The 12,438-nt window shown below is 36.5% G+C and overlaps 1 protein-coding gene across 1 annotated transcript; it reads right to left on the minus strand.

Annotated features, from left to right (window-relative positions):
- Window positions 1-3,430: 3,430 nt before the first annotated feature.
- On the minus strand, window positions 3,431-9,629 carry LOC100893115 (proteasome subunit beta type-3-like). Its single transcript, XM_030990474.1, has 6 exons — window positions 9,520-9,629; window positions 7,469-7,653; window positions 6,758-6,865; window positions 5,703-5,880; window positions 4,480-4,574; window positions 3,431-3,547 (listed from the first exon to the last, which is right to left on the minus strand). The coding sequence occupies exons 1-6, from the start codon at window positions 9,520-9,522 to the stop codon at window positions 3,499-3,501; spliced, it is 618 nt and encodes a 205-aa protein (XP_030846334.1). The 5' UTR covers window positions 9,523-9,629; the 3' UTR covers window positions 3,431-3,498.
- Between the last annotated feature and the right edge of the window lie 2,809 nt (window positions 9,630-12,438).

Here is a 12,438-nt window from a genome sequence, read left to right on the forward strand (position 1 = left end):
TACAACCACCACCATAGCAGCTGGAATATACGAGAGGTTCGCCAGAAAAATAACGATGTTTTAATGACGTCACTATATGGACCAATACTGCCCAAGCAGACGACATCCCATACAGAATGAACATAATTGCAAAGCTTTTATTTGTCAAATTATAATGAGTTTAGTGTATATAAATTTAAAGCCATTCAAAAGGGGATATGACCCGATTCTGAAAACTAAAATCTTTTGCTTGTAAATATACAGGATAGGGGTTAATTAACAATTAAAGAAACCATACTTTCAAATTGAAAAGCCCCCAGAATGATATTGATAATGACATCAGTTCCCTCTTGAACCGCCGAACACACCGCGATGTGTGCAGCTGAATATACAATGGCATCTTTTTTTGTTAACTTGCGACAAATTCCTTTATTTTTGTATCGCTGCATTTGTCATCAAAATAAAAACATGCGCTGGGTTAAGAGCGAGGCAATAGATTATACATTTAGCCTGACGGTAGTGAAGAAAGAGAAAGAACTCAAGAAAAGATGAAAAAACAGGCACTGAAAATGTGTGAGATGTCATAGGACATCGTCTGCTTGTGCAAATCATGTCTATACTGTGATCTCACACATCTCAGCAGCGTTCGAAGAGCTCTTCGGGTGCTATGCCGGGGCTGTATTTAAGCGTTTTGTGATTTATAATAATCATTACTTCGACTGTTTCCAAGCTTTGAATTTTGATAACCTTGTTGAATCAAAGTTTCAACTTTGCAATAATGAAAATAAAGTTAGTTTTTAAAATCAATGAATATCTACTTTAAAATATGGAATGGATATTATTATTATAGGTCCTCTTAAAGAGCATAAATGCTTCTGGGTCATACATTGTTGAAACATTGAAATTTTAGTCATTTTGTACATTGGATTAAATGAGAAAGTTGTCTGCCTCTACATCACAGAGAAATTACCATTTCAGCCAATTTGAAGAGCCGATACCAATAGTGATTACAACTTTTTTTTAATTCATAACTTTCTAATTTATTGTCCGATTTCATTCAAACTTTCGCCTTGAGTTTTCTGCTTTCCTCTAAGAGTACTCGATGTCAAAATTGGGTTTCTGTTTTAACGATGACATGATAAAACCATTCCCCTCTCTCTCTCTCTCTCCCTCCCACTTTTCTCCCCTCTCCCTGTCTCTCCTTGCCCCTCTCTTTTCTCTCATCCTCTTTTTATACCATTTTGTTCTACCTTCCTTTGTACAATTGTGCCTTCTCAATCTCCTACTTTATCAGTTCCCTCCAAAACAGGCCTTCCATTTTTACAATGAAATCAAATTCAGTGCATAAATCTTTGTCAAGTGCCATGTTAACAAATCATTTCATTCACCCGCTACAAATAATTGTATTTCAATACGGTAGTCAGAATGTGAATTGCATACCTTACTTGTTGCTAGGTAGAACAAAAAATGTGCATCAAATTTGATTACATTACAAAAATGGCCTTTTTAGAACCTCTAGGCTGGGGGGGGGGGGTCATAGCATGAGCTAATAAACAACATTTTGAGTTACAAAAGAGATTCAAAAGTTTTAGAGTAGCTGGGTGAAAAAAGTCCTTTATTTAAATAAAGTCCATTACAGAAATGGTCTGGTCAACTTCATGTTTACCTATTCGCTCTCATCCTTGCTTCTTTTCCTTTTTCATTTAAGGGATAAACCTTCGACTCTCTCTCACTCTCTCTTTGTGAATGTATTTTGATTTTAACGTCTTTCTTATTTATCAGTTGCATTGTAAATATTAGGCTCAATGAAAGGAATGTAAACTTACACTCTTTAGAAATCACTTGTAAGTCATTTATTATACATTCCACATTTCAAAAAATTCTACTAAGAAACGTCAATCAGTATTCTTAAGAGCCCTGATGCAATGAGGATCTTCAGTTCGTATGTATGAAACTTTAAATGATACGATTCAAACTTAAGTCTCAAAGAATGTAATAAGGATTTTAAGGACTGGTTTAATAATAGACCATTTAATTTAAATCAAAGTGTACCAATATTAACCTTCAGTTGGCGGAGGTATAAAAATGAAGAGTTTCCTTATCTAATGCTAAGTTCACACCGACGCCGAATTGATGGCGAATTAAATCGGCGAGCAAAGCGGCGGCAAAGCGTAACAAAGCTTAATTAAAGTGTAAAGACCGTAATAGAGCGTGAGAAAGCTTTGAGCAATTCGGGACATTCAGCAAGAGCGCCCAAATTTTTTAAACTGTTTAAAAATTTGAGGCGATCTGTCACAAATTGGGTAAAGCGGGGAGAGCGTATTAAAGCTTATCAAAGTGTCACAAAGCTTATCAAAGTTTTGCTCAAAGCATAGGAAAGCTTAACAGAATTTAACAGAGCTTGGTTCAAAGCGGTCACCCCACTTTGTACGCTCTGTCACCAATTGACACGCTTTGTTAAGATGTCAGAGCATAACATATCTGAGGAGATCGTGAGATTTTTTGAAAAGTAAACAAAAATGACGCCGAATTGATCGCCGATTTAAAGCGCGACATTCGGCGTCGGTGTGAACTGCGCATAAGCTAATGAAGCAACCAATTCTTCAGAGATGCACCACAAATCTGTTGCTATCATTAATATATACTTGTATGAAATGTGTACAAGGACTTTGTGCAAGTTCAAAAGACTACAGACTATGTTTTACGCAATGGAACAGTTGCTCAATTGTAAAATCAGGCAGGCAGGCACACACTACAAAATGGATACAGGTAATACCTTTCTTCACCTCCTCAACCCTTTCCTATACTACACCAAATTTCACCTCTCTGTTGAATGTTTCGTGTCATAGTCCATTGTCATATGGATATGTGAAAGGGTACCAAGCGCCTAAAAACACAATTGGTGTACAGCTATAATGTTTTAATCAACCTAAGAAGACTTGCCCAGCATTCTAAGGGTTAAAGGTTTGGGAGAATAAAGAAAATAAAGAATAACATAAACCTCGTGCAGGGAAATCCAACTTGGATTCCACGAGGGCCATATCCATGTGAGCATGTACAGGATCATAGATGAGTCTACTCAGAAGTCGATTTGAGAATGTATTCAAACTTGCGATATCTGAGACAGAAGGTATATCTGAACCACATACTTTAAATACAGAATAGGAACATGATAATACTAACATATATCTTAAAGCCCCACTGCACTACTTATAGCTACTTGGGCCCTCTATATAGCAAACAATGCCTAAACGGGTACCCTTTGATCCCCATGATCCCCTTTTTCTTATGTTAATTGAGAGCTGATTTGATGAGATAACCACCTGTCAGTGACCATGCAGGGATGTCTAATCCCTCCTAGCCAAACTAGTGCGGTGGGGCTTTAAATAATTTTGGCGATTGGTACACTTTAAAGAAAAGCAACAAACGGGTCATGGACTGATTTCATCAATGAATAAACAAAAACAAGAACAAATATATGTACATGTATATGTAAGAAACAATAAGATGATAGGAATGCTAGTCCATCCTGGCTTTAACCTCTCGTGTTGTCACTTTGTCTTTCTCTCTGCAAAGAAAATAAAAATATAAAAAATCAAACATTTTATAAATGTAATGCTTCCTGGGAGAAATTTCAATTATTTAAACATATTTGTGGTTTACACCCAGTAAATAAGATCGATTGATACCCCTTGGGTATTTGTTTCTAGTTCATTGTGACTGTGCCATGGACCAGTGAAGGCCTGGTGGTAGAGCCGCTGCCCGGCAAGCAGTAGATGCAGGTTCAAGTCCTGCTGGTTCCAAGATTTTTTTCTGACATTTTTTTTTCAATTACAGATTTGTAAGCCACAAATATGTTTAAATAATTAAAAATCAAACATGTCTTAACATGAAATACATGTGCCAGTGAAACCTGGACATAAAGACCGCTCCAGGGAAACATGAAAATTGGTCTTTATAAGCAGGTGGTCTTTATGTATAGGTTCATTTAGTACAGGTTCAAGGGAAACAAAAAATAAGGTCTTTATAGACAGGTGGCCTTTTTATTCAGGTGGTCGCTAAAGCACGTTTGACTGTACCTGTACTTTGAAAAATGGCTGTGTTGTCTGTCAACTGATCTCTACTTTATACTTGTTAATACATTGGTACACCCTTAGTTTATAGCTACCAAAATACCCTTGAACAAAGAGAAATTACAAAGCAAGATGAATACAATTTGTTTGAGGAATGTTTTTCACTTCATGTTTATTATGCTTGGTTATCCTGTCATACAGTATACATACAGTGTAGTTTTTGAATGAGAACACAAAAGATATTTAATTAATTTCATTTTCCTTCATCACCATAACTTTGGGTAAGCCATAATATTGTGGATATACATTATGATTTTAATAGCCTCATCAGCGTTTTGATATTGTAATGTGTTCAGTCGTCGGCGAGTCATAAAATGACTTCTGTTTCGGCGTGGACCTTGACAAGATTGATGTATACTATACTTACATAATGTGTACTACAACTCCCCATCCTGCTAGTGCATCCCTGTCTACAGCATTCAGAAGACCTTGTGACAGGGTCTCAAATAAATCATCAGGTGCCTGCAAGAAACAGTTCAAAGTCAGCTTTAACCAATCACAACCGATCATAAGGACTCCAGGGGGTGTTTCACAAAGATCCTATGTCAAACTTAACTCTAAGTTGGACTTGAACATTATGGAGGGCCATTTGTAGCCTTTAAACAAAATATATTCAAAAGCAAAAATTGAAGTATTTTAGACTTCTAATAAATTCCACATCAAGAACATGAAATCTCCTTGATAATAGAAAATATGAATGATTTGAATCAACATTTTATGCCTTATAAAATAACTTTTACAAAATATTTTCAAAGATGCTAACGGCTTTCCATAATTGTTAAGTCCAACTTAGAGATAAGTTCAACTTAGGATATTTGTGAAACACCCCTGGAATACCATTTCTATTCTGATCATCATTGTTGTAAGAGAATATTGATTCAACATACGGCCTGCTATGTTACCAAAGATGCTTCTTATGCCTTCCCCACCAAAGGTGGTGTCAGAGGCATTTTGATTTTGTGTTGTCCATCCCCAATTTGAGAACCATTAAATTGATTTTAACCAAACTTGGAACAAGTATACATGAGAATCTAAGGATGAACTGATTAGATTTGGGTGTAAGAAGCAAAATATCTCTAGTGGTTCTTGAGATATCGAGAAAGCGGGAGGGACAACCCGAAAACATAATACCTCTGTCACCACCTTTGGTGGGCGGAGGCATAACAATTTTTTTTTTTAAGTGCCTTGCTTTTAGCAAATAATGGTATTGGTGACTTGCATTATATTTTTTTAAGGTTGCAATTAATTATAACTTTATATGCCAGACAGCCACATGCCCTATAATGTAACGTTGAGTTCCTGTAAATGAAGAATGCAATGTCTGTTTTACCTGACTGATGAAAAAGGTATCCATGTTTTGTATCATATTTCTGTTCTTTGTAAACTTTGTCTGAGCCTTAATTTTACATGTGAGAAAACCATCCATGTTGAATGACATTGGACCAATAAATACATTGAATTGAACGAAAATAAGAAAGCATGTGTAAGCCTGTAAGTGAACAACCAGGGGACAGGCAGCTGTAAGTTCTCTCTGAGGGACTTGGTAATGAGGATGAATGCCTAACCAAAGGGCATGGTGTTCATACTTACAAGGTCTGGAACCCAGACGGATTCACACATGCCGTAGAGCTGCTCTGTACATGTTCCTGCTACTACAAAGTCATCAGTGAACATGGGACATCCAATAAGATCCAGATTACAGATGAAAGGCTTGTAGGTCTTGGGATCCAGACCAGCAATCACAGGCTCAATAAAGTATGGCCCAAACCTGATATAATAATAAAGGTCATAGGTCAACTCAAGTCATTTAATAAATCAGCAGTACAAATGTACCAACAACTACACATTTCACAATGCAAATTCCAAAAAATACATCTTACAGTATGAAAATTCTAACAGATACATCGGACATGAAAAATCCAACAAAATTAATACACCTTACATCATGAAAAATCCAGCAAATACTGTACATCTTACATTATGAAAATTCTTACTGAAGTGGTCTTTTCACAGTTTTGTTTTCACTGAAATAGTGTACCAGCAAAAGGAAATGTCCAAGAAGATTACTTTTTCACATGTGCAATAAATAGTAGACCTCAAAGACAATCATACAGTTACAGTACTAGATAAGTAATACATTTCAGTGAAGATTACCTATTATCATTAGAGTAAATAAAAGACAATCCTAAGTAATGAATCACCAGGGGCCATATTCTGAAAGCAATGTTATTCACTAATGATACAGAAAATGAAGTTAATTGTCATTACAAATTCAAATTGCGTGGACAATAATCAATGAATTGCCTCATAGAATCTTTATTTTTTATGACAATAATCATTGTTTTACCAACATAAAATATAACAAAGATTTCAAAATACCATCCTGTTGCCCATAAAGTTGGAATGAAATTTTCTGACCTCTTCTTGTGAAATGGTTGTGATATTATGATTTAATCCTGATATATAAAGTGTACATCTTCTCAGAACTTAATAGATCTATCTAAGGAATTATAGAGATTGATTGATTGAAGTTCTGAGAAAATATAAACTTTACCTATTTAGAATAAACCATATTAGTGTCACAACAGAGGGTTAGAAAATTGCAAGCGACAGTGTACAAAGTATATGAATATGAAAGGAATTACCTTCTTTCGTACAGTAGGTTTGATACCATACTCATGAACGTCTCTGGTTTCACGTCCCTATTTTCTCGCAATGTGTAGAGATTCAGTCGGAACTTTAATCTGTTGGATCTGTAAAAAGAACAGTAAACAAAAGGCTTAAGGTTATAACTAGCTTGATTACAATACTCAATAATACCTTTATATACAGTACACACATAGTTTACTCATGCTACCTATAAAGTCTAAGAATGGCACACCATTAACTAGGTAACATTAAATGTGAAAGAAAAAATTCATAGAGTGGGTGATGGTGTGTAATCATCTTATGTTGCCTTCCCAACTTCCTCTTTCAACTTCGGTCTCTATATCTGTAGACAACTCTCTAGATATATCGTAACTTCATATATTTCTTGTTTGAGTATAATCAATGTGGGCTTGCAAGTAAAAGTAATGTTGTAACGAGGTAGTACTGTATACGACAAAGGAACTTTCACAAATTGTAAAAGACAGCCACTAATATAGTTATATACATGTACATGTATGCAGTTCGTGAATTGCAAATCTTTCAGTGTTGTGTTAATTTAGTATTTTGCAATATAGATCTGAACTAATTTTCAATTCATGTAAGTTTCATGCTTACAAGAGTTTCTGGTTTTACAGAATTACTGTAAGAATTGTTGCCTTTGCTGGCAAGTGAAATAATTATGAAGTGAATGAACTTGGTTTACTTACACTGTTGTTATATCGGTAGCCAGCCCAGAGAGACCCAGATAGAGCCTTGGTCCCATCGTAAAGATCTTCTGTGCGTTCATTGAGACAGTCTGAGCTTGGACACCAAACCGCCTATCTGACGCTATCCCAACACAGTCTTTACCTATCATGGCCACAACGGCCGAGCCGTTATATGACATAATAGACTGTAATGAAAGAAGGACATATATGTATTATGTTATCAATGAGAGCTGAATAACAAAAAAGCTTTGGCTGGCAGAAAGGTGCAAACACAAACACACTATTTCAGTACTTCATGGCACTCCTTGCATTTACTTGCCTCACCTACCATCTGCAATCCAGCCCAGTATAAAGCCTCCTGAGCTGAGTGAGCTGCCAAAGAAAGGGATTACTCCACCTCCAAGTACCAATTACCACACTTTTTAATTATTGAATATTAGAAGTACAGTTTCACAGCCATACCCTGCACACAGCACAAAAGTATGAAAATACTTTATTTAAAGATACTATGTCCCTTTTGCAGCCAACATCACATTCTGTAGAACTTTGCAGGAATTATGAATATGTTATGTATGTCCTATCTGTGAAATTTAAACTTGAGCAGTTTCCTAATATTCAAATTATGCAAGGAAACCCGTTTACTTGCTAGACCTCATTGTCAGACACTATTAAGTGACTGACTGGCTTTTTTTTTCATCTTTGGTAATAACATACATAAAATGAGCTGTAAAGGGTACATGAGCATTTGTCTACATCAATAACCCACTTCTTGTAATGGCCAAAATTAAACTGATTGAATCTTTGCGCAGCATAAAACGTACGACCATTCGGTACAATGGTCTGAAAAATCACACTATTACTTACTGGCTCTATAGCTCCTAAGTCGATTCGACAACTAATAGTCGTTATTTTCCCCCTTAAAGACGTTTTCAAGCGCAAGCCGCCCTTTTTTTAGGGAAGTTCTAAATTAGTATTTTCTTTCAAATGCCTTTTCATTTTTTTGGCCTGCAAATGGGACATAGTACCTTTAAGTTCTTAAACAATTTAAAAAGGGTCACAACCCAGGACTGGTTAACGTTCATATGGTATTCTAAAGTTGCTCCCCGGCGTATTCAAGGCTCATGTGCAGCAGCATTTTCAATAGACAATAGCATATTTTATCATTTCATGCTCGCACCCAGGCCCAATCACTCCTACAATGCATAAAGGTCTAACCGTAAATCGGGATTGTAAACTTGTAAACTTACTTTTAAAACCCTTTTTTCCCCTTCTTTTCGAGAGACTATTAAGTTCCCTCCTCCTGATATCGAAAAAATCAAAAAATGTGCGTTGCGGACAATCTACTTTAAAGCAATTGCGCAATATCTGATGGGTGGCTGTCTATCTCGCATGCGCAGATAGGCTGCCACTCGTTCGTTCGTTCTTTTGTGTCTCCTGCTGCTGACCTGTGTTAACGACTGATCGCAAAGATAAACAAATGCGATGCAATCGGGCGTTTGAGGTCTCCCTTCATTTTTAAAAAACTGCATAAAATTAGAAAATGACGGAACATAACTGACGGTTGGCCCAATTGGTAAAAGTAGATTCTAGGCTAAAACATCTGCAAAATCAAGGAAATTTTCATCAATGAAACCTGTCACTGTCACTCAGTTGTTATCAATATGAATTAGATCTATCATCATTGATTCATTTAATTTTTATAAACCCCTTTGAAAGTATCATACAGCAGGCTTTACAAAAGCTTGCGTTAATGTGCTGCAGTACAGTGTTGCCTTTTTTAATACACAGCCAGGATTGTAATGCTGCTATGTCATGTATGTGTGGGCCCAATCTAGGCAATACGGCTGGTTTTGCTCCACCAGCAGGTACGGCGCGGTATACACGGCCGCGCCGCCTCACAATCAGGTAACGCTGACCGAGGCTAGGCCACACTCAATTCCATCATCGCATCAACTTCACTCCTATTATTTACAGTATCCGTGTCCAACTTTCTCTAATCAAAATCATCTAAAATAATTATTTCATCTTAAAATGCTCACAACACTACTTACCATTTTGGAGTTTATTTGGTTTCCCTAAAAACGAGCAAAAATGTTCAGCACAAAAATGTGCAATTCACGTTCAGTATAAACGGACTGTCTCTTTTTGGACGAGGAGGGCTCTTTATGATTTTTTGCACAAAGATCATAATGATTTTTTTTTAAAACAGGCAGCCCACTTTGATATCGTATAATCCATTTTTGATACAACAATAAATAAATAAATAAATAAATAAATCATTTGTAGTCGTGATTCTAGTATGTGATCAAATAGCGCAGACTTGGATTGTGTGAAATCCAAAAATCTGAAAAAGTAGTCGTTTCCGTCCCCTCCAAAATTTAAAATCTCCATAAAGTATAAATTACTGATTTTTCTACTCGGTTGCTGCACTCCCTGAAATGTATAATTTTAACAAAGAGCGTAGGCCTATATACAAAATGTAATTATATTTAAACGTCTTTGGTGTAGACACAACAACAATTTTAATGGGGCACTTATCATTAGGAAAAGGGGCACTTTTTCAAGCACCCGAAAAGTGCCCCTTTTTACATAGGGAAAGTGCCCCTTTTTACATAGGAATAGTGCCCCTTTTACTTGACAAAGTGCCCCTATAAATTTGTAAAAGTGCCTCTTCCCTTTTCAACTCTGATAAGTGCCCCTTTTATTTGGACACGTGCCCCTTTTCCTTCGACAAGTTCCTTTTTTCCTTTGCAATTAGTGTCTATTTTCCATTCTCATAAGTGCCCTTTTTAATCTCTAGTAACTGCCCCTTTTCAGGTACGAGAAGTTCCTCTTTTCAAAAGTTGATTAGAGCCCCTTCACCTCTGATAATCGCCCTATTCAAATCTGAGAGGTGTCTCTTTTACTTTGACAAGTGCCCCTTTTCCTAATGATAAGTGCCCCATTAAAAATAAGAGCCCCTTCCCCTTCTCATAAGTGCCCCTTCTCATAAGTGCCCCTTCTCTGGTAAATGACCCTTTTCAGATAGTAGTTACTCATTACTTCAGATAAGTGCCCCCTTAACCTCCGATAAAGGCCTCTTTAAAATCTGATCGGTGCCCATTATCTTTCAACTAATGCACATTTTCCTTTATTAAGTACCCCTTTTCATATCTGGTCATTGCCCCTTTTCAGGTGCGATAAGTGCCTCTTTTCACCTCTGATAATTTCCCTTTTAACAATGATACGTGCCCCTTTTCCTTTCTAATCAGGGACCTATCCTCTTTTCATACATGCCCCTTTTCACCTCCTATAAATGCCCCTATCAAAATCTGATGAGGGCCCCTTTTCCGTCAACAAATGCCCATTTCCTATTCTCATGACTAACTTTTTCATCCCTGGTGAGTGCATCTTTTTGAGGGTGTAAGAAGTGCCCCATTTTCACCTCTGATAATTACTCTTTGTACTTAGACACATGCTCCTTTTCTTTTCTGATAATTAAGTGTCCCCTTTTCCTCTCATCGTTAAACGCGCCCCACATTTCAAGCGACTAAGAGCAATTTCTCCCAAAGCTCGCTCGCTCGCTACGCTCCCACGCATCTATAGAATGATATATTAATGTTACTTATCATAGGCCTTTTCAGTCTTCCGTTATGAGAATGTGCTTATAACCCCATCAGGATTGGGTATTTTCCTCTTTATAAGAAGTAATTTTTCACACTGCGATCTCACAAATATTCAAAGTTTTCCTTGCTCGCTTCGCTCGCTCGCAAATGATTTTTCAGACCATCACGCCCAACTGCAAAGCATCATGCTTAAGCAAAATCTTGTATGGTGTATAATATAAAGCGAAACAAACATTGAAATCATCCCTGGTAATGTAATTACAACGTAGGGTATTATACCAATGTCTAAAAGATTATATTATTTTTCGCTTTGAGATTTCCCTTTGTAGGTTGCCTTTTTTTCTCAAGAAAGTGTCCTTTTTTCTTGGTGCCCCCCCCCCCCCACTTTGGAAGTGTTTCAATTTTTGTCTACCATCATGAATATTGAAAACATTATATAAATGATAATCCTACGAAATCTGAGTTGTGGAAAGAAAAGAAGAAAAAAAAAATCAAAAGTTGTGATTGATTATTATTTTCTGTCATCATGCATGCGTAAGTACGAGCAGAGGCATGTAAGTACGATGAATTGTCGTTTGGTCTACAATCAGTTCGTCTACTCACCAATGTTGTTCTATCCCAATAATTATGGTCTACACCCATGCAGCCTTTTTATATTTTCCACATGGTCTAATAATAATTTCGTCTACTCATTATTTGGTGTTATTATTTAGACTAATAGTCATTTGGTCTCATTTCCATTGTTTTAATCTCCAATAAGTCTACTACCCATTTGGTCTATTGCTCATTTAGTCCAATTTCCAGTAGGCCTGATTCCCAGTTTGTCTAATGCCCATTTTGCCTACTATCCATATGGTCTAATAATAATTTAATCATAAATAAGAACAATAATCAAATGATTATTAACATACACATAGATTTTCGACCTCAGTTCCAGTCGAACAAATTATGTTGTTGTGTACTTGCCTAACAAAGCAACGTGCGTCATTATTGTGCCCAACTTGAACCAAGTTGTCCAAACTATGAATTTAGAATGATATCGATGACTGAGGAACATATCACAAGGACGCCCTCTGATGAAAGCAAATAAGTTTAAATTTCAAAAGATACTTTGCCTTTTCGCGACTTTTTTCCTTGCAAGTGTCTAGCAACTTTTGAGACCAAACGGTATGCAAAAGTTGAACTATTATATCTGTTGCGAGGTCGTGTAACATTTCATAGTCACGTGTCGGGCCAAAATTGAACGAAAATACATGTACATGCATTTACTGCTTTTCCTAAACTGCTCAATGACACTGCCAATACAAATTGTGTCTTATGTGTCTTTTTCTAGGTATAAGGAACACTTTTTCTTCTTCTCCCAAT

This window comes from Strongylocentrotus purpuratus, unplaced genomic scaffold (genome assembly GCF_000002235.5).
Source record: "Strongylocentrotus purpuratus isolate Spur 01 unplaced genomic scaffold, Spur_5.0 spur5_scaffold_19, whole genome shotgun sequence".
Classification (NCBI taxonomy): Eukaryota; Metazoa; Echinodermata; class Echinoidea; order Camarodonta; family Strongylocentrotidae; genus Strongylocentrotus; species Strongylocentrotus purpuratus.